This window comes from Serinus canaria, chromosome 18 (genome assembly GCF_022539315.1).
Source record: "Serinus canaria isolate serCan28SL12 chromosome 18, serCan2020, whole genome shotgun sequence".
NCBI classification, from domain to species: Eukaryota; Metazoa; Chordata; class Aves; order Passeriformes; family Fringillidae; genus Serinus; species Serinus canaria.
The window spans coordinates 1,217,273-1,242,245 of NC_066331.1; the positions used below are offsets into that span (position 1 = coordinate 1,217,273).

Consider the following 24,973-nt stretch of genomic DNA (forward strand, 5'->3'; position numbering starts at 1 on the left):
ATGGCCTGGGGAGGATCCCAAATGTTTGATGGCCAGAGTTTATCCCCAAATTATGTGAAATACGGAACCAGGAGCCTCTGAAAATCCCAGGCCTGGGGCAAAGAGGATGGATCACCCCCAGATTCCTGCTGGGAGCTCATCCCTGCTCTGGTGGGCCCAGCTCTTTGCCAGCCCAGGTGTGAAGCCCATCCCTCTGCCTTGGGGGGCTAATTACCATGCAATGAGTTAATTAACGGGAGCTGAAGAACATTGGAAGGGTTACACCCAGGCTGGGTGGGAGCTCAGCAGGGCTTTCCTGGTTCTTGTGGCTCCAGCCTGGCCTGTGTCACCTCTGGTGCCACCACAGGTGGCAAAGCCCCAGGAGCGCTGGTGAGGAGCATGGGCAGCATGGAGGGGGTGGTTTTTCCTGGGAATGTTTGTGCTGGGGAGGCTCCTGCCTGTCTCTGTGCCTTGTTTGGGGCTTTGGGGGCACTTGAAGGTTGGCATGAGGAGCTGTGGGCACAGGGCAGTGGTGCCAGCGAACCACAGCGGTGTCAGGGCTGGCAGGAGGCACGTGCTGGGGTGGCAGAGGAGGGAATCTCCCTGCAGGGATCCTGGAGGGGCTGAGATGGGGAGGACAGGGGACTGTCAGGGCAGGAGATGCCACCGGAGCTGGGAGGTGGCCAAGCTCGTGCTTAGCAATGCACCAGAGCCCTCCGGATGCCGCAACACGGATCGAGGCTCGCTCCGTCCCTGCTCTGCAGGAAGGAGGCTGATTAATACACGGGCATTAATTATTAAATGGCTCATTGTTCTGGCAGGGCCAATTGAGGCAGCGATTTACGGGGCTGCCAATTCCCACGGCCGAGGGAAAACACTCCGGGCAGGAGGAGAGGCAGCGGCCACGTGGATCCAAAGAGAATCCGTTCCAATCGGGAGCTAATTGAGATCCAATAGCCCAGTTAAGCGGGGCTGATGGCGCTCCAGGGGGGGCTCGCAGCCTCATCGAGCGCTGGCCCGGAGCAGGGGCCGGGACACTGCTCGGATGCTTCGAGTCGTTAAACCTCTGCTAAGTGTGTTTTAATGCTCACTTGACATTTCATTATCCCGCAGTAACTATTCAAACACGCGTCCCCTCCAGAATTAATTAGTCGTTATGCAGGATATTAATCAAAGGGGACTGTGCCAGCGCGCTTCCATCCCAAATCCGATCCAGCTGTTGCTGTTACTGGGCGGCATTGGAAGAACCTCACAGATTTCTGCGCTCTTCTGGCTTTCAATTTGATGGATCAAATCCTTTGGCTGCTGCTTTTCCCGGCCCTTCTCCACCCCCTCAATCTAAGAATAATTCGGCAGCGTCAGCCCCAAGCTCCTCAGCAACCCTACAATAACAGAGCCACGGCGGCAGCCGGGGCTGGGGCAGGGCTGTGCCGGAGAGACGGGAGGAGACCTGCAGGGTGGCACGGCCGGGAGCTGTGCCCGGGGAGGAGCTGGGCACGGCCGGGAGCTGTGCCCGGGGAGGAGCTGGGCACGCTGCTGTGCCCTGCCCGGTTGACGGACCAGGATGGACGGACGGACAGGTTGTCGTTCCCAGCATGCAGCCATCCATCTGTCAGACAGATCCGGTGCCAAAGCTGCTGATGCGGACTCAGCGCTCCCCCGGCACGGGGCTCCTGCCCGCGGAGCCCCCTCCTGACCCCGGGGCTGAGCGGGACGGAGCCGCTTCCTGCCGGGCCAGGGGGGTCAGCGCTCGCCTCTCCCCACGGACCATGCCCTGTCAAGCTCCGTCTTCACAGAGAAGCCAAACAAACCCCTGGAACAGCGGAGTCAGCAGCGAGGGCTGCGCCGGGAGCCGGGCCAGCTTCACCTCGGTCCCGGCTGGAGCAGAGCGGGGAGACAAAGCCACCCGGCCGGGGACCGGGAGCGGTCCCAGCTGGAGGAGCTCCTTCCTAGCGTGGAACAACGGCCCTGGAACTCCTGGCCACGAAGCCGTGGCACAAACTGGGGGGTGGGGCGGCATCCAGCTCTCCTGCCCGCAGCGCATCCCCTGTGAGGGGTGACAGGAGGGTGACATTGGGGTGAAATCAATTCCCGTCCCCTCCCAGCCAGGCGCGGTGGGGGAAGGAAATCGAACCCGAGCGCTCTTGGATGAAAGGCTCGGTGAAGGCGAGCGGGGAGAAAAAAGTCTGTGCCGGTTTGGTTGATGACTGCGGGCTGGGCTGCGCCGGGAATTGATTTCCTTTCTCCGGGCTATTTTCAGCTGCTGAGGTGTGTGTGCAAGTGCTGCTGCTTCAATAACTACTCCAGCTCCCGTGGGTGGGGACCAGCCCCCCTCCATTGCTGGGCTGGGGGCACGGCTGCCTGTGCCCATGGAAGTGCCCTGCCCGTGGGGACACCTCTAAGGGACACCGCGCTGAAGGTGCTCCCTGTGACCCTGTTTGTGTCCCTTGGGCTGTGCCAGCGCTGGTGGCTTTGCATTGTCCCCATCTGGAGGGGGCGCGGCAGCGAGGACGCGGGTCTGTCTGGGGACACGCGTGTCCCTCTGCTGCTGTGTGTCCGTCCGGCCATCCATCCGTGGGCGTGCGTGCGCTCGGGAGTCACGGTGTGATTTATTAACGAGGACACGGCAAGGAGAGCGGGCCCATTACTCCTGGCGTCTGCAGCCCTTCCTGACAGCTCCGTGGAATTGAAATATCTTATTTAAGGCCTCTGGGGAGCGTTTTTAAATATCAGCCGTGACACTCAAGGTCTCGTTCCCAAAGGGCACCCACCCTCCCCCCGCGGGGACGGGTGACCCCGGCACGCCGCGTGGGTGGGCGGCTGGCTGGGTGTCACCGCAGCTTCGGTGACAGTCCCGCCTGGCCAGGGGACAGCCCTGTGTCCCCTGTCACCCTCTGCCGTGCGGGGAGGTGGGCGCGGGGAAGGCGCTCCTCAGGTCTTATGAAAGTTTAATTTACGCTCGGTTCTCAGAAGAACAAACAAAGCTCTGCCGAAAGAGCCCGCGGCGGGTTTTAACGCAAGATTAGATTTTGGGCAAGGGGAGCTGAGTTTGCTTTATTTATTCCCTCTCTGCTTTATCTCGCGGTGCTCCCCATCGGGGACGGTGAGGCTGCAGCGCCTGCCCGACCCCCGGGGGCTCCCCCGGCTCTTCGAGGGGGACGAAACTGGAGCTCCAGGTCTGGGGACAGCCTGGTGGCAGCAGGGGCCGGCCTGGGGACCGCGGCGATGCTCGGGGGGCGGTCGAGTGGAGATGTAGTGATTTCCTTTATCTCCTCAGCGGCTGCTGGCGCTGGCCGCTGATAAGAGCAGGCGTGGGGGTGATAAGGGGGGGGTTAGCCGGGATTCATCGGAGCAGTGCTGGACTTGGCCGCTCTCAGCTCCAGGCTGGGTGACACCAGCAGATCGCAGTGTCACTGCTGGGGCTGGGGCAGGGCTCAGGACGGCGGGGCCCGGCTCACAGCTTGTGGCGATGGGTCACATCCAGCCCCCGGACCGGGAGGGTGACAGTCACAGGTTGTCACCGGGCGCTCTGACAGTGGCACGGATGTCCCCTCACGGCTGGTACCCCTCCCGCAGGTACATGATCACCTCGCTGGACCGCACCCACGCCGGCTTCTACCGCTGCATCGTCCGCAACCGCATGGGAGCGCTGCTGCAGCGCCAGACCGAGGTGCAGGTGGCCTGTAAGTGACCGTCCTGCCCCGAGGGGACCGCACGGGGACACCCAGCTCCGGGCGCTGGGGGACAGCTCCGGTGTTGGTGCCACTCGTGGCCAGCACGTGCGAGCCTGCAGCAACCTGGGGTGACATTGGCAGGGACATCCAGAGTGTCCCCGGGGTGATGCCGGGCAGAGACATCGGAGCATCCCTGGGGTGACACTGGCAGGGACATTGGAGCATCCCTGAGGTGACGCTGGCTGAAGGGATGTCTGGAGCATCCCTGGGGTGATGCTGGTGAAATTTAAGGAGGAGATGGCAGTGCTGAGGGCTGGGATATTGGCTCTGTCCCCCAAAAGGGACCTGCCCCTCTCTGTCACCCCTTGCCTCTGGGATATCCCCAGTCCCATCCCCTTCAACACTTCCTGAGGAGCAGTGACAAATCAGGAGGATAACGAGAAATTAATAAGGCAGCTGTGCTAACAACTAATGATAATGGCAAAGTCGTTAAAAAAGGATTCTTTACATGTTTTTAATTACAGCAATTAAGGAAGTCAATAAAAATCCCCTGTCCCACCCCCCTTCTCCATGCCCCCCGCTTCCCTCAGTCTCCCACATCTGCTGCATGTTTCCAGGCTGGGAATGGCAGGGGGGATGGAGGCAGCTGTGCCACGCCTTGTCCCTGGAGTCAGGGTCATTCTGGGGTGCTCCTGGCACTGGGACAGGCCCTGGGGAGCAGAGAGAGGCTGGGGAGCCCCGAAACTGGGCCCTCCCTGCTGTGGCTGCAGCCTGTCTGGGGTGGGGACACTCGGGCAGGGGTCCCTGACCCAGCACAGGGGGGATGGATGGATGGATGGATGGATGGATGGATGGATGGATGGATGGATGGATGGATGGATGGATGGATGGATGGATCACCAGAAGCAGCCGGTGGCATCTGAGCCACCCCCACGTCCCCCACCCTGAGCCAGTAGAGGAGGGGAAGGGGAGCAGCCCCTCTGCACCATCCCATGGGAGCCCATTGCCCAAACCCCGTCCTGCTGCCCAGCCAGACCTGGCACTGCATCCCTGGGCTCACCCCCGGCCCCTGGCACTGTTCCCTGCCCTGTTCTGCAGACATGGGGAGCTTCGAGGACAGCGAGACGCAGCAGAGCGTGTCCCACGGCGAGGCGGCCGTCATCCGCGCGCCCCGCATCGCCAGCTTCCCGCAGCCCCAGGTCACCTGGTTCCGCGATGGACGGAAGATCTCCCCCAGCAGCCGCGTGTGAGCACCCCTGGAATCCCCCTGGAACCCCCCCAGCATCCCGGGGGCTGCGTCTCCCCTTGTCCCCACACTAAGGATGTTTAACCAACATCGCGCTGAAGCGCAAGGACAGGCCCGGTGACTAATGGCTCTGTTTGTCACCAGAGAAAGGGATTTCTTCACAAAAAATGAAAGCAGGAGGGAGGAAGGCGGGGGAGAGGGTGGGATAGAGCCAAACGCAGCACACACACACCTGTGCCCGGTGTCCCCACGGAGATGTGGCAGATCCCGGTGCTGCCGGAGCCCTGGGCAGCCACAGGCGGCAGGAATTGAATTTGTAACCCCCATCATGCAGGAATTGAACTGGTCTCCTTTCGATTTGCAAAGCGGGATGGAGGAGATAAAACTCCTTTATCTCATATTTAATGGTAAAAAAACCATATTCCCCACAGCATTTTATGTTTCCAGTAGATTAGGTTGTTCCAATAAGTAGAAATTTAAAAAAAGGAGAAATCCTCTGAATCTGCACCATCCCATGGGCTCTGCTTGGACAGAGGGAGCAGGGCTTGGTCCCTCCATCCTGGGGGGAGGCTGGGGGTCCCAGGTGGGTGCTGGGGGGGCAGTGAAGGTCCCAGCTCGATGGGTTCACCCCCACCACACTCTCCTCCCAGAGCCATCACGCTGGAGAACACCCTGGTCATCCTGTCCACGGTGGCGCCGGACGCAGGCCGTTACTACGTGCAGGCAGTGAATGACAAGAACGGGGACAACAAGACGAGCCAGCCCATCACCCTGACGGTGGCCAGTGAGTGTGGGGGGCACCAGCCCCCTCTCCCCAGCCCCTGCCTCTCCCCCAGGTTTAATTTGCAGTAAATCTCTTCGGAGGCTCTGGCTTCTGCTGACTAAGCAGTTCAGCTGCCTCAGAATTTATTTAGGTGCTCGTGGCTGTGCTGCAGGAGCTGGTGTGTCACAGGCAGAGCATCATCCAGCCGTGCCCTGGGATGGGCTGTGGGGTGGGGGCTGCAGAGTCACCCCACGGACAGCCCCCACCCCTGTCTTTATCCCCCGTCAGCTCCTGGTGCTCTGTAGCAGCCCCTGCCTGGGGTCCGCCCCTGTGGCTTCATCCCTCCAGTTCCTTTGGGCTCCCCAGGAGTCCCAAGGGTCCCCCAGCCCATTTGGGTGGTGACAGCCCATCCCATGGGACATGCCCTGAAGTGACATCAGTCCTGTCACGCTCTCCCCATCTCCCCTCCTGCTGCTCCACAGGGTTAGGACAGGTTATCCCTGTCTGTCTGTCTGTCTGTCTCCCATCCCCATTAATCTGTTTTCCTGTCCCTCGGCATCCTGGAGCTCCGTAAACATCCCAGGCCCTGTTTATGGATTCAGCTCTATCAGCAGCTTTCGAGCCCATCCCGTTTTTACAGCGCCTACATGAGGGTTTTTTATTGTTGCCATCATTTTGCTTTATGGACTCCCTGCTCCCTCCTCCCTGCTGCCACCAGCCTGGTGGCCCTGGTGGCTTGCCATGGGAGGACCCAGCTTAGGGAGAGCTGGGAAGGCACCCTGGTGCCACCAGGTCCCTGTCACCTTTGTCTCCTCCAAGCCAGGGATTTGGGTGCCCTCTCTGGGGCCACCCTGGGGTGGCAGGGGGTGCTCACGGCTGTCCCTCTGGCCTCCCTCTCCCCAGATGTGGGTGGCCCAGCTGATCCCATCGCACCCACCATCATTGTCCCTCCCAAGAACACCAGTGTGGTGGCCGGGACCTCGGAGGTGACCATGGAGTGTGTGGCCAACGCCAGGTGAGCCGTGGGGTGGGGGTGAGGATGTGGAATCTCCCTGTTGGCACTGCCCAGCCTCGGGGCTGGGTGCTCCTAAACCCCTTCCCACCACACTCCTGGAACCTGTGGGATGCAGGGAGGTCCCTTCCCACCTGAGGGGGGTGGGATCCTCCAGGGAAGCTGGAGCTGGCTCTTGACACTCCCTGGCCCCCCCAGGCCACTGATGAAGCTGCACATCATCTGGAAGAAGGACGGGGTGCCCGTGTCCAGCGGGATCAGCGACTACAGCCGGCGGCTGACCATCCTGCACCCCACCCTGAGCGACAGCGGCTTCTACGAGTGTGAGGCCGTGCTGCGCAGCAGCAGCGTCCCCGCCGTGACTGCCGGCGCCTTCCTGGCCGTGCTGGGTGAGCTCCTGCCCCTGCTGGGTTGTGTCCTGCACATGGGCACCTCCCTGGCCGTGCTGGGTGAGCTCCTGCCCCTGCTGGGTTGTGTCCTACACATGGGCACCTCCCTGGCCATGCTGGGTGAGCTCCTGCCCCTGCTGGGTTGTGTCCTACACATGGGCACCTCCCTGGCCATGCTGGGTGAGCTCCTGCCCCTGCTGGGTTGTGTCCTACACATGGGCACCTCCCTGGCCGTGCTGGGTGAGCTCCTGTCCATTGGCACCTCCCTGGCCATGCTGGGTGAGCTCCTGCCCCTGCTGAGTCATGTCCTGCCCATGGGCACCTCCCTGGCCGTGGCTGGGTGAGCTCCCATCCATTGGCACCTCCCTGGCCATGCTGGGTGAGCTCCTGCCCCTGCTGGGTGAGCTCCTGTCCATTGGCACCTCCCTGGCAGTGCTGGGTGAGCTCCCATCCATTGGCACCTCCCTGGCAGTGCTGGGTGATCTCCTGCCCACAAGCAGCCCAGACAATGCGTGCCAAGAGCTCAGCCCTGGGGCAGGGATGGGAGGTGACAGGAGGGGCACTGGTCAGCCCAAGGACCCTGGGGAGAGGCTCTGCCCCCGTTGCTATTTCCTGGTTCCCTCGGCAGAGCCCCCGCAGTTCGTCAGGGAGCCAGAGAGACACATCACGGCCGAGATGGAGAAGGTGGTGGCCATCCCCTGCCAAGCCAAGGGTGAGCTGCTCCCCGGCACCCTCCGTGCGCTGCCGCCAGCCCGTGCCTGACGTGGCTGTACCCGTGCAGGTGTCCCCCCTCCCGAGATGGCCTGGTACAAGGACGCTGCCCTCCTGCAGCTGGAGAAGCTGTCCCGCTTCCAGCTGCTGGAGGATGGCAGCCTGCAGATCAGCGGGCTGCTCCCTGATGACACCGGAATGTTCCAGTGCTTCGCCCGCAACGCGGCCGGCGAGGTGCAGACCACCACGTACCTGGCTGTCACCAGTAGGTGCCACCTCCACCTTGCCCTGGGCGTGCCCTGTGTGGGTGGTGGGCCACAGACAGTTCAGGGAGCCCAGGAACCTCTTCTGGGTCAGGTCCGGGCCGTGCACAGGGAGGGAATTCAGGGGGGGCTGTGCACCTCTGTGCCCTGCAGGCATCGCCCCCAACATCACGCGGGGTCCCCAGGACAGCACGGTGATCGATGGCATGGCCGTCGTCCTCAACTGCGAGACCTCGGGGGCACCACGCCCGGCCATCACCTGGCAGAAAGGTAAAGGGCGGGGCACGAGCCTGTCCTCGCTGCCCGGGGGCTCGGTGCCACCCCAGCGGTGGCTGTGGCACTGACAGGGCTCTGCCGTGTCCCCAGGGGAGCGGGTCCTGGCCAGCGGCTCCGTGCAGCTGCCGCGCTTCACCCTGCTGGAGTCGGGCAGCCTCCTGGTGAGCCCCGCGCACCTGCCCGACGCCGGCACCTACACCTGCCTGGCCACCAACTCCCGCGGCGTGGACGAGGCCTCTGCCGACCTGGTGGTCTGGGGTAAGGGGCTCACGGGAAGGGAGGGACCCTGCCCGGCTCTGGGACCACCCTGGGTGCTGCGGGATGGAGCTCTCTGGGGATTGGCGCTGGGTTTTGTGGGTGCAAATGGGGGCTGTCCCTGCCGGTGCCACCCCCACAGTGCTGGTGGGTCATTGTGTCCCCCCACAGCAAGGACACGTATCACGGACCCGCCACAGGACCAGAGTGTCATCAAGGGCACCAAGGCTGTCATGAGCTGCGGGGTCACCCATGACCCCAGCGTGGACGTCAGGTGAGTGAGAGGTTTGGGGAGTCCAGGCACCACCGGGTTGCCCACCTGGCTGCTGTCAGTGCTGTCCTGGGGAGGGAGATGGGTGTCCCCTTCCTCAGCCCCGCGCTGGTGGTCCTGCAGTGCCACCTGGTGCCCTGCGACAGAGAGCCCCTGGTCCCCTCTGCTCTCTGGGGGGCTGCGGGGCACCAGCACACCTGGCTCCCCCTGGCACAGGTACGTCTGGGAGAAGGACGGGGCACCGCTGGGCCCTGAGAGCGGCCCCCGGGTGCGCCTGGACGAGGTGGGCACCCTGCACATCTCCCAGACCTGGTCGGGTGACATCGGCACCTACACCTGCAAGGTGATCTCAGCCGGGGGCAACGACTCGCGCAGCGCCCACCTCCGAGTCCGGTGAGACCCCCCCTCGCCCTGCCAGCATCCCCACCTGGGGCTGTGCCCCCTCCCCTTCCCTCCCTAACCCCCCTGTCCAGGCAGCTCCCCCACGCCCCCGAGAGCCCTGTGGCCGCCCTGAGCCCGCAGGAGAAACGGGCCATCAACCTCACCTGGGCCAAGCCCTTCGACGGCAACAGCCCCCTGCTCCGCTACGTCGTGGAGGTCTCCGAGAACAGTAAGGGGCTGCTGCCACCTCCCTGCCACCGCTGGCACTGGGAGAAGTCCCCAGTGTCACCCTGCTGCAGGGGGTACTGCCTGGGGACTCTGGGACTGGTCAGCCAGGTGGGGGACCCCAGTGTCCTGCAGGCCAGGTCCCCACCCTGCTGTCCCCCCTTCCCACAGACGCACCCTGGACCGTGCTGCTGGCCAGCGTGGACCCCGAGGTGACATCGGTGACAGTGCGGGGCTTGGTCCCCGCTCGCTCCTACCAGTTCCGCCTGTGTGCTGTGAACGACGTGGGCAGGGGACAGTTCAGCAAGGACACGGAGAGGTGAGTCCCGGCCGGGGGTCCTGGGGGGGCTGGTGACCCCTGGTGCTCACCCTGCCCTGTCCCTGCAGGGTGTCCCTGCCCGAGGAGCCGCCCTCCGCGCCCCCCCAGAACGTCATCGCCAGCGGCCGCACCAACCAGTCCATCATGATCCAGTGGCAGCCACCCCCCGAGAGCCACCAGAACGGGGTCCTCAAGGGCTACATCATCCGGTAGGTGCCTGCAGGGGGGCCAGGGGTCCCAGACCTGGTGTTGGTGGGGGCAGTGGCAGCTCTGATGGCTCCTGGTGCCCAGGTACTGCCTGGCCGGGCTGCCCGTGGGGTACCAGTTCAAGAACATCACCAACGCCGAGGTCAACAACCTCCTCCTGGAGGACCTCATCATCTGGACCAACTACGAGATCGAGGTGGCCGCCTACAACAGCGCCGGCCTGGGGGTCTACAGCATGAAGGTGACAGAGTGGACCCTGCAGGGAGGTAGGCGGGGACAGTCAGGGTCCGGCAGGGGCTTGGTGGGCGCCCGACAGCAACAGGGGCCATTGGGGTGGTGGGATGGGGGGCAGGAGGATGGGTGTGGAGGTCCCGAGGGGACTGGGATGTGCTGGGCAGGGATGAACTGGGGTTGGCACCCAGCTGATGGAGGGGACCTCGTGGAGCAGTCCCTGTGAGCTGTCCCTTCATCCTGGCAGTGCCCACGGTGCCTCCAGGGAATGTGCAGGCTGAGGCCACCAACTCCACCACCATCCGCTTCACCTGGAACCCCCCCAGCCCCCAGTTCATCAACGGCATCAACCAGGGCTACAAGGTGAGGGCGATTCCCAAAACCGGAACAGCTTGTGGGGAAAACTTGGTCAACCTTCACAAATGGTCTTGGCTCCTCCTCGCCGAAATCCCCGATTTTAATTGGCTCTCTCCCACCTGTTAAAATAATATTTTCTGTTATTTAACACTTGCATGGGCTCGGAGTCTCCCACGCTCTGTAATTAATTCCAAATTGCAATTAATTCAAATTTACATTAATGAAATTGAATTAAAACATTAAACTTGTGTTTTAATCCACTCGAAAGAAATTCGGGAATTTAATTGCCGCTGAATGAGATAACCAGCGTGAGCAGGATATTTAACATTCCTATTAAACGCCACTTAGTATTTTTGATTAGTATTTTTAGGGCCTAATTAGTGTTTAATTAAGTTGCTAGAGGCTATCTTGCACAATACCAATTAAATGCCCAGCCATCCCTCCTGGATGCGGGCAAGGGGGGATCCCGTTATCGATGGAGTTAATCACAGCTCCGTAAACAGCGCTGGCATCGGCTGCTCCCCGCACCGTTAATTGATCATTAATCAATGCCTAATTAATAAGAGGAGGCCAGAGGTGGTGTTTTTAGCCCCGGGAACCTTCATGGCGGCTCCTTTCTCCCGCAGCTCATCGCCTGGGAGCCGGAGCACGAGGACGAGGCCACGGTGGTGACGGTGCGGCCCAACTTCCAGGACAGCGTGCACCTGGGCTACGTGGCGGGGCTGCGCAAGTTCGCCGAGTACTTCACCTCGGTGCTGTGCTTCACCACGCCCGGGGACGGCCCGCGCAGCCCCCCCCAGCTGGTGCGCACCCACGAGGACGGTACGGGGAGGCTCCCACCCCCCCTCGGGATGGACCCTGCCCGCCCCCCGGCTCCGTCCAAGGGGAGCCCGCTCCCCGCTCGCTCCTCGCGGGAGTCCCGCGCGTGCCGAGGGGTCTGAGTGGGCGCTGAGTCTCTGGGTGTTTTTGGGCAGTGCCTGGCCCCGTGGGACACCTGAGCTTCAGTGACATCCTGGACACGTCCCTGAAGGTCAGCTGGCAGGAGCCTCTGGAGAAGAACGGAATCCTGACGGGTAAGGGAGCAGCAGCAGGTACTGGCTCTGTCATCGGTGCCCTTCCCACCCTGCAGCACCTCCCCCTTTTCCTGTCCCATTCCCACTCTGCAGCACTGTCCCCTGAGTCCCCTTGCCGCCCTACAGTCACCCTCACATGTCCTTTTCCTCCCCCACAGCAACTCCCCTTTGTCCTGTCCTCTTCCCACTTGCCCTGTCCCACCCCTGTCCCCGCACAGCCCGTGGGGTGGGCACTGCAGGGGTGCCACTGCAGGGGTGCCACTGCAGGGGTGCATTCCAGGGTACCGGATCTCGTGGGAGGAGTACAACCGCACCAACACGCGGGTGACACACTACCTGCCCAACGTCACCCTGGAGTACCGCGTCACCGGCCTCACCGCCCTCACCACCTACACCATCGAGGTGGCCGCCATGACCTCCAAGGGACAGGGACAAGTCTCCTCCTCCACCATCTCCTCGGGGGTCCCCCCAGGTGAGCACGGTGGTGTTGGGGTGTCAGAGGGCTGTGTGTGGTTCTAGGGACAAGCGGCCGATGCCACCCACTCTGCCCTGTCCCCACAGAGCTCCCCGGTGCCCCCACCAACCTGGGCATCTCCAACATCGGCCCCCGCTCCGTCACCATCCAGTTTCGCCCGGGTTACGATGGCAAAACCTCCATCTCCCGCTGGCAGGTGGAGGCACAGGTACAGGGTGGCACAGGAGGGGGCTCAGGGGGTGTTTGGGGGCAGCTCACCCCACTCGCGCCGCTGCCACCCCACAGGTGAGCCAGAACGGCGAGGCTGGCGAGTGGGGGCTCGTGCACCAGCTGGCCAACGAGCCCGACACCCGCTCCATGGAGGTGCCCAACCTGAAGCCCTACACCTACTACAGGCGAGTGCCAGGCTGGTGCCACGGTGCCATCCCTGGGGTCCCCCACCGTGACCCCCCCCCACTCCTCACTGTCCTCCCCAGGGGACTGGAGCCATCTTGGCCCACACGGTGACCCCCCTCTCCTCTGCTCCCTCAGTTTCCGCATGCGGCAGGTGAACATCGTGGGCACCAGCCCTCCCAGCCTGCCCTCCCGGAGGATCCAAACCCTGCAGGCCCCCCCAGACATGGCCCCTGCCAACGTCACCCTGAGGACGGCCAGCGAGACCAGCCTGTGGCTGCGCTGGATGGTGAGGGGGGTCAGGGGGTCTGTGCCTGCCTGGCTGATGGGGGATGGAGCTGGGGGGGCTGTGGGACAGCAGGAGTGACAGTGCCCATCCCTGCCAGCCCCTCCTGGAGCAGGAGTACAACGGGAGCCCCGACTCGGTGGGGTACAGGATCCGGTACGCGCGGGCGGACGGGCGGGGGCAGCCGGCGCTGCAGGTGATCCGTGACCGTGTGGAGAGGGAATTCACCATCGAGGACCTGCAGGAGTGGACGGAGTACCGGGTGCAGGTCCAGGCCTTCAACGCCATCGGCTCTGGACCCTGGAGCCCCCCGGTGCTGGGACGCACCCGGGAGTCAGGTACCGCTGCCCACCTGGGCACTGGGCACCCGCCTCGGCCAATCTGGCCACTGACCCTCTCTGTTGCCCCCCTCCAGTGCCCTCCTCCGGCCCCAGCAATGTGTCAGCAGTGGCCACCTCTTCCAGCAGCCTGCTGGTCCAATGGAGTGACATTCCCGAGGCTGACTGCAATGGGCTCATCCTGGGCTACAAGGTGAGCTCCTGCCCGTGGGCACCACAGCTTTCCCTGGGGGAATCACCCTGCAGGCTGTGGGGTCCGCAACTGTGCCACCCCCAGGAGCTGGTGGCCCGGCTGTGTCACACGGGCTGTGTTGCAGGTGCTGTACAAGGAGAAGGGCTCGGAGGCACGTGCCCAGTTCTGGCTGGCAGAGGGCAATGCCTCCCACAGTGCCCAGCTCACCGGGCTGGCCAAGTACACCCTGTACGAGATCCGGGTGCTGGCCTTCACCAGGATGGGTGATGGTGCCCCCAGCCGGCCTCCTGTCCTCGAGAGGACACTGGATGACGGTGGGTGACAACACCTGGGTGGGCTGGGTGATTGATCCTGTCCTATCCCTGGGTGATCAATCCCGTCCTATCCCTGGGTGATCGATCCCGTCCTATCCCTGTTCTCTGGGGCGGTCCCTCTCCCCCTGCCAGGGACACCCAGGGTTCCCAGGGGATGGGATCTTTTCCCCACTCCCCAGTGACTCCAGTCTGTCCCCCTGCAGTGCCCGGGCCCCCCGTGGGGCTCCTCTTTCCTGAAGTGAGGACCACCTTGGTGCGGCTCATCTGGCAGCCGCCGGCAGCCCCCAACGGCGTCATCCTGGGTAGGTGGGGAGCACTGGGATGCTCCGCAGAGGTCCCGTGGGAGCAGGGATTGTCAGAGACCAGCTCCCTGGGCATCTGGGAGCCCTCAGGGGTGAAGTTCCCTGCTCGGATGTTGGTCCCGGGCTGGGTGTGAGCTCCCCTTTGGAAAGGTTGGGATGGAGGGGAGAGGGCGGCACGGGGAGGGGCCAAGGCTGTTGTCCCCTCCCCAACGTCACCCCTCCGCTCCCTTCCCGCAGCCTACCAGGTCAGCCACCGCCTGAACACCTCGGCGGTGACCGCGGCCGCCGTGGAGGTGCTGGATGCCAGCGCCCGGCAGTTCACGGCCACCGGCCTCCAGCCCGAGGCCACCTACCTGTTCCGTGTCACCGCGCAGACCCGCAAGGGCTGGGGCGAGCCGGCCGAAGCCCTGGTGGTCACCACCGAGAAGAGAGGTAACGACGGGGGGCCCGGCCGGCAGCGGGGGGCTGGCGGTGCCCCCGCAGTGCTCCCAGCCCCTCGCCTCCCCCAGCCCGGCCGCAGCCCCCTGGGAAGCCGCTGGCGCAGCAGGAGGAGGTGCGGGCACGGAGCGTGCTGCTGTCCTGGGAGCCGGGCAGCGACGGGCTCTCCCCCGTGCGCTACTACACCGTGCAGAGCCGCGAGCTGCCCGACGGAGACTGGGCTCTGCACTCCGCCCCCGTCAGCCACAACGCCACCGCCTTCCTCGTGGACAGGTGAGGGGATGGGGACGCGGTGGGTGCTGATGCTCCGGGTGGTTTCCCCGTGCCTCAGTTTCCCCATCTCGTGAGAAGTGCTGGTGCGAGGCTGGGGAGCGATGGCGCGCTGGGAGGGAGGTGGCTCGGGGGTGACCCGCTGGCTGCCCCGTCCCCATCCCGCTCTGCTCCCTGCAGGCTGAAACCCTTCACCTCCTACAAGTTCCGTGTGAAGGCCACGAACGACATCGGGGACAGCGAGTACAGCGAGGAGTCAGAGTCCCTCACCACCCTGCAGGCGGGTCAGCACCTCCTGGGGCAGGGACAGCGGGCACCCCCTGCCCAAGGGAACCCCTTCTTTGCCCTGGGCATCTCCAGAGCCTCACCACCCTCTTCTCCCCCACAGCCCCCGAGGAGGCTCCCACCATCCTCTCCATCACCCCCCACACCACCACGTCGGTGCTCATCCGCTGGCAGGTACCGTCCCCCCTGCCCTGCCCGGGGAGGTGGCACCAAGGTGGCACCTCAGTGTGCCAGGGAGTCCTGGGCCAGAGCAGCCTCTGACTGCCTTCCCTCCCTTCCTGCAGCCCCCGGCTGAGGACAAGATCAACGGGATCCTGCTGGGGTTCCGGCTGCGGTACCGGGAGCTGCTGCACGACAGCCTGAGGGGCTTCGCCCTGCGCGGCCTCGGCCACCCCGGCGCCACCCGTGAGTGCCCAGGGACAGGGACAGGGGCTGGGGTGACCTGGGGGTGGCAGGTGGGATCTGAGCAGTGCAGATTCTGCAGCGTCTCCCCAGTACCAGGGTCAGGCTATGCCCCCTGGAGCTGTCACCAGTTCCCTTGTGCCACCAGGCCTGTGGTCCCCAAAGTCCTTTAGTGTTGTCCCTGGCTGTGTCCCACTGTGTCCACAAATCTGAACCTCACAGGGGTGTCTGCTCCTAACACGGGCTGTGTGACATCCTGCTGCTGTCCTCAGCCCCTGCAGGCAACAGGGTCACATCCACTCTGGTGGCAGCAGGGACATGAGTGACAAGGGCAGAGCCCAAGGCAGGACCTGGCCCTGTCCTCTGTGGGGACCCCAACGCACAAACCTGGCTGGTGGCACTCAGGGGATGGGGCTGGAGGATGGAAAGGCTCCTCAGGGCTGTCACAGCCCTGTTGGCACCTGGCGGTGCCAGGGCCCTTTCTGGGGAGCCCTGGCCTGCAGTGGGTTGGGGGCTGTGTGGGGGTGGGGGCTCAGAGGTAGGACCCCCCCCCGCCCTGCACTAACCCCCTGTTCTCCTGCCCAGCTGTCTATGCCGTGCACAACCTCAGCGAGGTGACCCTCACCCAGTATGAGCTAGACAGTAAGTCACCATGGCCTGTGTCCTCCACTGCCACCCCTGTGTGTCCCCCACTGCCGCCCCTGTGTGTCCCTGCACTGCAGGGCCAGCTGGAACCCCTCTGTCCCCTCCAGCTGCTCCCTGGGGACACCCCTTCTTCCCAACAAGGGGAGCTCTGCCAGCTGCCCCAGGGCTAGCGGGGCTGCCCCATCCTGGGGAGGGTCCCACTCGCCCTTTGTCCCCAGACCTGAGCAAACACCGGCGCTACGAGATCCGGATGAGCGTCTACAACGCCGTGGGCGAGGGACCCCCCAGCCCCCCCCAGGAGGTGTTTGTGGGGGAAGCAGGTGAGTTCTGGCAGGGTCTGCCTCTGCTGGGGCTGCAGGAAGGGGGCTCGGCTGTCCTGGGACCTCTCATGGCCCAAATCAGCGCAGTGACCCCGTCCCCTCCCTTGGCACAGTGCCCACCGGAGCGCCCCAGAAGGTGGCCGTGCAGGCGGCCACGGCCACGCAGCTGGATGTCACCTGGGAACCGCCCCCCGTGGAGAGCCAGAACGGGGACATACAGGGCTACAAGGTACCTCCTGTCACCTGGGGGCTGGCACCCGCCCGGGGGGCTCTGGGGAGGGGCTGAACCCCTGGGGGCGGGCACAGGGTGGGTGGCACTGGCGGTGCTGTGCGTGATTTCGGGGAAGGGGCTCTGGGAGGATGCTGGGAGGGGTCCCGAGGCGATGCCGGGTGTCCCATCCCGGTGCCGAGCGGCGGCGGGGCAGCAGATGGCGCCGTCGGCCCTGGAATGCGACCGGGACGTGTCGGGATGCAGCTGGGATTTGCCGGGATACGGCTAGAATGTGACGGGATGCGACGGGATAGAGCAGGGGTGTGTCGGGACAAAACCGGAATACAGCCGGGATTTGTCGGGATAGAGCCGGGACGTATCGGGATGCAGCTGAGATTTGCCGGGATACGGCTAGAATGTGTCGGGATGTGTCGGGATACAGCTGGGATTTGCCGGGATGTGTCTGGACATAACCGGAATACAGCCGGGATACGTCGGGATAGAGCCGGGATGTGTCGGGATGCAGCCCGGGTGCAGTTGGGATGCATTGGGATGCAGCCCCAGTACCCAGCCCAGCTCTCCAGACACCTCCTTGTCCCCATCCATTGTGATTCCTCCTGCTCGTCCCCATCCCGCGGGAATCTGGCCCGGCTCGAAGGCGATCTCAGCGCACCCTGGTGATGCCAGCCGTGCCTGACGCCCAGCACGGCGTGGAGCCCTCCTGGAGGAGGGGCTCTTTCATTCCCTCTGGCCACTTGGAGCCCGTACAGGGACGTGTGAGGGCTCAGGGAAGGCGAGCTGGGTGGGAGCCGTGCCTCAGCCAGCTCCCCTCCCGCAGATCCACTTCTGGGAGGAGCGGCGGCAGAACCAGAGCGCGAGGGTCAAGACCCTTTTCCTGCCCGAGACCGGCGTGAAGCTGAAGAACCTGACGGGCTACACCTCCTACTGGGTCAGCGTGGCCGCCTTCAACGCCGCGGGGGACGGGCCCCGCAGTGTCCCCGTGAAGGCACGGACGCAGCAGGCAGGTGGGGCCCGTGGCACGGCTCCCCCCGCACCCTCCTGCCCCTGAGCTCCCTGGGGATGTGTTTCCATGGGTCCAGCTCCGGGGATTCATGCTGCAATCCCGAGCAGAGCATCGCTGGGCTCACCCCAGCGGGTTTGTGGGGTGGGGGCACACGGAGGTGGATGTTTAGTCTTGAGGAGGATGGAGGTTTTGGGAGGACACAAGGAGCAGGAGAATCACTCCTTCATGGAATCTTTGCTGCAGCAGGGATGGGGCCCAGGGGGGTGTGAGCTGATGATTAATCAGCATTAGGGTGGGGGCAGGGAGAGAGGCTGGCTGGTGCTGGGGTGTCCCTGGAGCTGGCCCTGTCCCCCTGTCCCCTGCAGCCCCCAGCGCTCCCGGCTCCATCCGCTTCAGCGAGCTGACCACCACGTCAGTGAACGTGTCCTGGGAGCCGCCACCGCTGCCCAACGGCGTCCTCGAGGGCTACAGGCTGGTCTATGAGCCCTGCACGCCCGTGGATGGTGAGGGCACGGCCGGGGGCAGCGGGCAGGGCTCGGGGGGACCCGGCTCAGCCTCTGTCCCCGCAGGCGTGAGCAAGATCGTGACAGTGGACGTGAAGGGGAGCAGCCCGCTGTGGATGAAGGTCAAGGACCTGGCTGAGGGCGTCACCTACCGCTTCCGAATCCGGGCCAAGACCTTCGCCTACGGGCCGGACGTTGAGGCCAACATCACCACGGGGCCCGGGGAAGGTACGGGGGACACGCGGGGACACGCGGGGTGAGGAGGAGATGGGGTGGGGGCTGGCCCAGCTCTGGGCCAGTTTGTGCCTCTGCCTCCAGCTGTGCTCTGGTCCCCAGGTGCCCCCGGCCCCCCCGGAGAGCCCTTCATCTCCCGCTATGGCTCGGCCATCACCATCCACTGGTCCAGCGGGGACCCCGGCCAGGGGCCCATCACCAGATACGTCATCGAGGCCCGGCCCTCAGGTAGCACTGCTGCCTCTGCTCTGTCCCCAGCTCGGGGACAGGTGTGGTGTTTGCTGGGTCCTCAGGACGAAGGAGGAAATGATGAGTCTGACTCCATGTTCTTAGAAGGCTGATTTATTATTTTATTAAAGAATGCTACACTAAAACTATAGGAAAGAGTAGAGAAAGGGGACAGACAGAAGAATGATGATAAAAACTCGTGACTCTGGCAGGAGTCCCGACACAGCCTGACTGGAACAATCACCAAGTGATTGGTCATTAAGTCAAAACAACTCACAAGAAACCAATCAAACAACCACCTGTTGGATAAACAATGTCCAAACCACATTCCAAAGCAGCAAAACACAGGAGAAGCAAATGAGATAAGATTTGTTTTCCTTTTTTTAGTGAGGCTTCTCAGCTTCCTGGGAGAGAAATCCTGGTGCAGGGATTTTTCCAGAAAATATGATGGTGACAGTCAGGAGAGGGGAAACTGAGGCAGGGGGTGCTGACCTGGGTTGGGGTCAGGACCCAGTGTCTGGGGGTGTCTGAGAGGAACACGCTGCTGGGTGGGGCTGATGGCAAGGGCAGCACCTGCAGGGCTGGAGGGACAGCACCCCTGGCCCTGGGGTGTCCTGCAGAGCCAGCCCTAAATCCCAGCCCTCCTTGTCTCTTCCAGATGAGGGGCTCTGGGACATCCTCATCAAAGACATCCCCAAGGAGGTGACCTCCTACACCTTCAGCATGGACATCCTCAAGCAGGGGGTCAGCTACGACTTCCGAGTCATTGCTGTCAACGACTATGGCTACGGGACCCCCAGCACCCCCTCCCCCTCCGTGTCAGGTGGGTTCCTGTGCCAGAGGGAGGGTCCAGCTGTTGCTCTGTCCTCGTGGCCATCACTGAACCCCACCCCTGGCTGCTACAGAGCCCCAATCCCACTGCCAGTGCCCCCTTTCCAAATCCCCCCTTTCCGTGGATCCAGGCTTCCCCAAGTGACCCTGTGCTCTGCAGAGGGCTGTCCCCTGTCCCTGTCCCCCTCTGACCCTCTCTGCTGTCCCCCAGCCCAGAAAACCAACCCGTTCTATGAGGAGTGGTGGTTCCTGGTGGTCATTGCCCTGGTGGGGCTCATCTTCATCCTCCTCCTCGTCTTCGTGCTCATCATCCGCGGGCAGAGCAAGAAATACTCCAAGAAGTCGGACTCAGGTGGGTGAGGGAGTGTGGAGGGTGGTGACAGGACCCTCCTGCTCCTGGGAGCCTCTTGGGGTCTCTCCCTGCCTTTGGGGTCTGTGTGGAGTGGAGGGTGCCTCCCCTCCTGTCCGCCTTGGGAACAGCTCCTGCAGAGCCCCATAACGGTGCTGTGGCATCCCAGAGAGCGCTGGGAGCTCGAGATGAAATGAAGGGCTTGTCCCACAGACAGCTGTGGAGGCAGGGCAGCCCGGGGGCTCGCAGAGGTCACTGGGATTAGCCAAACACAGCTCTGTTTTCTTAGCTCTGTCAAGGGCTCAAATTGTGGGGAAAATCCAGAGCTCCTCGTTAAGCAAACAGCTCAGAGTGGGGAGCTGGGGGCACTGGGGCAGGGCAGGGGGCTGGGGCAGGGCAGGGCTGGCACCTCCTGGCTGTCCCCTGGTGACTTTGGGACCAGCACAACCCCCAGGGCCTTGCCCAGCCCCCCTGGCCGTGCTGTGCTGCCTGCCGAGGGGCTGGGGGAGGCTGAGCATCCCATCCCCCAGGGAACAGCTCCAAGGCGGCCGCCCTGAGCCACGGCGAGATGGTGAGCCTGGATGAGGGCAGCTTCCCCGCCCTGGAGCTCAACAACCGCCGCCTCTCGGTCAAGAATTCCTTCTGCAGGAAGAACGGCATCTACACCCGGTAGGGACCCCCCACAGCCCCCTCCCCGGGCACGGGGAGCATCTTTGGTCATCCCTGCTCTGTCATGGCGTGGGGAGGGCTTGGATCCCCAGGGGTGACCCTGATCTGCCCAGTGTCCCCCCTGAAAGTCCATCGGGGTTCTTGGGAGGGGGTTGGCATGGCTGAGGGTGATCCCTGAGCCGGCCCTATGGATCCCTGGGGTTGTCCCCAAGTGGCCCAGCCCCGAGAAGAGGGGACACACGCTGACCACCCCCCTGCGTGTCCCCAAGGTCCCCACCCCGGCCCAGCCCCGGCAGCCTGCACTACTCGGACGAGGACGTGACCAAGTACAACGACCTGATCCCCGCCGAGAGCAGCAGCCTGACCGAGAAACCCTCCGAGGTCTCCGACTCCCAGGTGAGCCGCACACGGGGACAGGGACCTGGGCGGGGCTGGAAGGTGCTGGGAGCCCTCCCTGAGCATCAGCCCGTTCCTCTGCCCGCCACCAGGCGGGTCCCGGTGCGCGTTCGCTGCTGCTCCCGTCCCACCCGCTCCGGAGGCAGCAGCATCCCCGCGGCTCGGTGGCACAGCGCCCGAGGGAAGCTGGCACAGCCCCCGGCCCGTGTGCTGCGGATGTGACACTGCGGGGGGCTCCCGGGGCTGCTGGGGACAGGGCACAGGGGACGGCAGGTCAGCGGGGCCGGGGGCTGTCCCGCTGCCCGGTCGCCGGTGGCAACGTCCGCGGCTCTGCCAACTCCACAAAATGCCACCTTTGTCTCGTCCCGGGGCCACGGGCAGCTGTGGCCGGGCAGGAGCTTGGAACCCCCTTGGAGGCCACGGCACCGTCACCCCCAGGATGGCCGCTGAGGGGCTGGCACCCGGGGAAAGGTCCTGTGGGTCCCTAGGGCTGTCCCCGAGCAGGAGGGGACAGTGCCCAGCGTGCCCCCCCGTCGCTGCCCGCACCGGCTGTTTCCTTGGCAGATGCCGGCTCCTCTCGCTGCGGCCCGAGCGGGGCTCGAGTGGCTTTTGAGGAGCTGTGAAGAGCTGCGGGAGCTGGCGCTGGCGCGGGGCAGTTCCCACCGCCCTCAATGGGCCCTTTGTGCGCCGCCGGAGAAGCTGAATCCAATTACCGGCAGAGCCCAAAAACACCCTCCCCGCCGGCCCCGGGGCAGCGCGGCCTCGGCAGCGCTCAGGAACCTTTTGTATGGGGTTTTATTTTGTTTTAGCAAGAGGCAGAAGCCCCCCAGTGATGCTGCAGCCGTCCCAGCCTTTAAATACTTTTGGGATGTGCTGGCCAGCGTTCCCAAAAGAGCGCTGGGAAAGCACCAGGAAAGCACTGGAATTCACAGAATTATTCAGGCTGGAAGAGACCTCTGAGATCACCGAGCCCCAGCTGTGCCCCGTGCCCACCTTGTCCCCAGCCCAGAGCTCTGAGTGCCATGTCCAGCCCTTCCTTGGGCACTCCAAACCTCCCTGGGCAGCCCCTCCAATGCCAGGGCACCCTCTCCATGTGGAAATTCCTGCTGGTGTCCTGAACTCCCCTGGCACATCCTGGTTCACTCGGTCTGGATGGCAAGTAAAGCCATCTTTCCAAGGAGACTGTGGAAATCAGGATTCCCTAGGATATAAGGTTTAAGAAATTAGGATTTAGGAAATTGGAGCCCTTAGGCAGAGCTGAGGTGGCGCAGGTGCCCCTGCAGCCCCTGTGACACGCAGAGTGCTGGCAGTGGGGCAGGGCTGGGGACAGGGAGGGACAGCCCAGGCTCAGAGCTCGGCAGTGCCAGCACCTTGTGCCCCCACCACAGGGCACAGGCTGGTCCTGCTCTCCTACCTGCAGCCCGGATGCCTTTTCTTTGTATTGGGGCCGTTCCCTCTCATGGCTGGCAGCAGAGCCCGACCCCGGTGAATTTCGGGGCCGTTGGGAGCTGTCCCCACCTCACCACGTGTCCCCGTGCTGTTTTCCAGGGCAGTGACAGCGAGTACGAGGTGGACCCCGGGCACCAGAAGGCGCATTCCTTTGTCAACCACTACATCAGCGACCCCACCTACTACAACTCCTGGCGGCGGCAGCAGAAGGGCATCTCCCGGGCGCAGGCCTACAGCTACACCGAGAGCGACTCGGGCGAGCCCGACCACACCCCGCTCTCCAACAGCACCTCCACGCAGCAGGGCAGCCTGTTCCGCCCCAAAGCCAGCAGGACTCCCACCCCCCAGACCCCCGGCAACGCCCCCAGCAGCCAGCCCGGGACCCTGTACCGCCCTCCCAGCAGCCTGGCCCCCGGCTCCAGAGCCCCCATCGCTGGCTTCTCCTCTTTCGTTTGATATTTGAACCGGAGAGAAAGAAGGAAAAACGAAACAGGAGAGGAAAAAATAAGGAAAAAAGAAAAAAAAAAAAGAAGAAATTAAAGAAACGCCCCAAGAAATTAAGAGAAAAGGAAAAAGCAGCGAGGGGAGAAGAGGAGGAGGAAGGGGAGCAGCCCCAGGCTCCAGGGGCTTTCTGCTGGATGCCAAGACCTGTCCCTGGGGCTGGGGAGCAAACCCAGGGCCCCTCCTTGGCCAAAGCTTCTGTGTCACAGACTGCTCGGACCAGGTGGGGCGGGGGGCTCGGGGTGCACCCACATTGCCCCTGGCACCCGTGGGCGCTGCCCCAGAGCTGCTGCTGGACTCCAGGGGGGGCTGGGGGCTGGGGCAGGGGCTCCTGCTGTGCCAAACCCTGGACCCCCAACCCGTGGCTCCCCCAGGACGTGGGGACAAGCGGAGACACAGAGACAGGGCCAGAGGAGCTCTGCTGATCTTAAAACCTCTGGACTTGAAGGCCCCACTCTGCACCCCCCAGCCTCTGGGAGAAGGGGGAAGGATGCCAGGGGACAATTGATTGCTGCCCTCCGTGGTGCCTGGCCCAGCGCAGCCCCCAGGAGAAGGCAGGACTGGAACCCCAGGAGAGCCCCAGTGGGGTGCAGGTGGTGCTCAACCCCCCAGTTCTGCACCTCGGGCTCTGGGGAGGACTCGGACGGGGCAGTTGGAGCCTCCCCTTGGCATTTCTGGTGCTTTGGGGCTTTTTCACGGGGTTTGTGCCGAGGCCTGAGGGTGTTGGGGGTGTGTTGATGCCCGGGGGAGTCCTTGGCTGTTTTGGGGGTGTCTGCACAGCCCAGCCCAGCCCCCACAGTGCCTATGGGCGAGCCAGCACCAGCCCGGCAGGGCCGTGGCACCCTGAGCCGAGGGAGATGCCAATAAACAGCCTGAGGACGAGCGTGTCCCCTCTCTGTCACCTTGCTCTGCCAGAGAAAGGCTCGATGCCATGTGTCCGTGTGTCCTGCTGTCCCACTGGGCCCACGGCAGCCCTATGGCACCAGGGAGGAGCTGGGCAAGGGGTGCCAGAGGTGCTGGGTACAGCCCAGAAGGGCGCAGGGGGCTGTGGTGGCCGTGTCCTGCATGTTCCCATCACAGTGGGGTCTGGAGCTGTGGGGAGATGGGGTGATGGCACAGGACACCCCACTGCACCATGCTCTGGGCACTGCCAGCAGCAGCCCTGGCACTGGGGATGGCTCCTGGGCTGTTCACTATCTCGCTCTGCCCTTCAGGCCTGGCAGGAAAATCCAGGTGATGTGTTCAGGTTTCATCAGCTGTCACCAGCGGGGACTGGGGGTGGGGAGGGCTCACAAAGTGCCAGGTCCATGCCAGGGGCTGCCAGGGCCGCACAGTCCCTGTCACAGCACCTGGGAGCCCCTGGCAGCCACATCCTGGGACCCTCACCCTGGCATGGGCAAGGGGCTGCCAGGGGATCCAGGGCTGCAGCTGCTCCTTGGACTGGGAGAACTGGGCTGCAGTGCTGGCCTTGCTGCTGAGCCACAGTCACCCTCTGTCCCCACAGTGTCCCCAGAGCAGCTGGCATTGCTGGTGGGTGGCTCCTCTGGCCTGCTCGGAGCTGGTACCCAGGGCAGTGCAGCCCCCAGGGGTGCCCATCTCATCCTGGGCAGCACGGGGAGCCCTGGCACCCCACTGGTGGGGACAGTGACGTGGCCCAGAGGGGGTTCTGTGCCTGCTCCTCGTGTGCAGCCCAGCTCCAGCTCCAGGCGTCCCAGCTTGTGCAAGAGGGACATTCCTCCCACGAGGACACGGGCGGAACAGGTCGGGGGAGTGGAGCGGCACAGGTGAGCTGCCAGGGCAAGGAATGCTGCTTGTGCCAGGGGTGCCACCCCTGCAGGGGGCATTGACTGGGAGAGAGGTGCTCCTGGTACTGGGGCTGGTCCCTGGGTAAGGGCTGTGCCCTGGTGAGGGCTGTGCCAGCCCTCAGTGAGCACCGAGCTCCCCCTGCCCATCTCCATCCCGGGACAGGGGGATGCAGGCCTGGATCCCACCTGTGAGGGATCTGTCTCTGCTCCCCAGCACCAGGACAAACCCAGCCCAGGCCCGGCTCACCCACCCTGACCCAGCTGGTCCCTGGCTGCCAGGAGGTGCCCGAGGGTGCAGCCACACCTGCGGCAGGTTCGGGGCTGGCGCCTGCCCCAAGGTGACGCTGTAGCTGTGCCCGGGTGCCAGGGGGTGCCAGGTGGCGATGGTGGCGAGGGTGGGAGGAGCCCTCTGAGCCCGCGGCTTCCCACGGCTGAGGGATGCAGTGCCCGAGAAAGGGGGGAGATCCCACCTCCCACCAT

The 24,973-nt window shown here is 64.1% G+C and overlaps 1 protein-coding gene across 2 annotated transcripts in view; it reads left to right on the plus strand.

Moving 5' to 3' along the window:
• Positions 1-23,571, plus strand: part of SDK2 (sidekick cell adhesion molecule 2) — a 46,182-nt gene extending 22,611 nt beyond the window's left edge. The window contains exons 3-45 of one of the 2 annotated variants that reach the window (XM_050981501.1): positions 3,556-3,662; positions 4,752-4,899; positions 5,550-5,683; positions 6,566-6,677; positions 6,873-7,063; positions 7,692-7,775; positions 7,845-8,039; positions 8,191-8,307; positions 8,404-8,571; positions 8,740-8,842; positions 9,056-9,232; positions 9,313-9,449; positions 9,617-9,764; positions 9,833-9,973; positions 10,056-10,237; positions 10,450-10,565; positions 11,186-11,381; positions 11,534-11,632; positions 11,913-12,104; positions 12,194-12,315; positions 12,393-12,502; positions 12,639-12,789; positions 12,887-13,124; positions 13,202-13,317; positions 13,442-13,631; positions 13,835-13,933; positions 14,171-14,365; positions 14,443-14,644; positions 14,822-14,925; positions 15,030-15,100; positions 15,211-15,331; positions 15,914-15,970; positions 16,192-16,293; positions 16,407-16,522; positions 17,343-17,529; positions 17,894-18,031; positions 18,119-18,259; positions 18,368-18,493; positions 19,152-19,316; positions 19,536-19,676; positions 20,204-20,342; positions 20,612-20,738; positions 22,287-23,571. In XM_050981501.1, the coding sequence (XP_050837458.1) occupies positions 3,556-3,662; positions 4,752-4,899; positions 5,550-5,683; positions 6,566-6,677; positions 6,873-7,063; positions 7,692-7,775; positions 7,845-8,039; positions 8,191-8,307; positions 8,404-8,571; positions 8,740-8,842; positions 9,056-9,232; positions 9,313-9,449; positions 9,617-9,764; positions 9,833-9,973; positions 10,056-10,237; positions 10,450-10,565; positions 11,186-11,381; positions 11,534-11,632; positions 11,913-12,104; positions 12,194-12,315; positions 12,393-12,502; positions 12,639-12,789; positions 12,887-13,124; positions 13,202-13,317; positions 13,442-13,631; positions 13,835-13,933; positions 14,171-14,365; positions 14,443-14,644; positions 14,822-14,925; positions 15,030-15,100; positions 15,211-15,331; positions 15,914-15,970; positions 16,192-16,293; positions 16,407-16,522; positions 17,343-17,529; positions 17,894-18,031; positions 18,119-18,259; positions 18,368-18,493; positions 19,152-19,316; positions 19,536-19,676; positions 20,204-20,342; positions 20,612-20,738; positions 22,287-22,643 (6,262 nt within the window). In that variant the 3' untranslated portion in view covers positions 22,644-23,571. Of the gene's footprint in view, positions 1-3,555; positions 3,663-4,751; positions 4,900-5,549; positions 5,684-6,565; positions 6,678-6,872; positions 7,064-7,691; positions 7,776-7,844; positions 8,040-8,190; positions 8,308-8,403; positions 8,572-8,739; positions 8,843-9,055; positions 9,233-9,312; positions 9,450-9,616; positions 9,765-9,832; positions 9,974-10,055; positions 10,238-10,449; positions 10,566-11,185; positions 11,382-11,533; positions 11,633-11,912; positions 12,105-12,193; positions 12,316-12,392; positions 12,503-12,638; positions 12,790-12,886; positions 13,125-13,201; positions 13,318-13,441; positions 13,632-13,834; positions 13,934-14,170; positions 14,366-14,442; positions 14,645-14,821; positions 14,926-15,029; positions 15,101-15,210; positions 15,332-15,913; positions 15,971-16,191; positions 16,294-16,406; positions 16,523-17,342; positions 17,530-17,893; positions 18,032-18,097; positions 18,260-18,367; positions 18,494-19,151; positions 19,317-19,535; positions 19,677-20,203; positions 20,343-20,611; positions 20,739-22,286 lie in introns of both variants that reach the window. The other variant, XM_050981500.1, reaches the window with a different exon arrangement.
• The last annotated feature ends 1,402 nt before the right edge of the window (positions 23,572-24,973 follow it).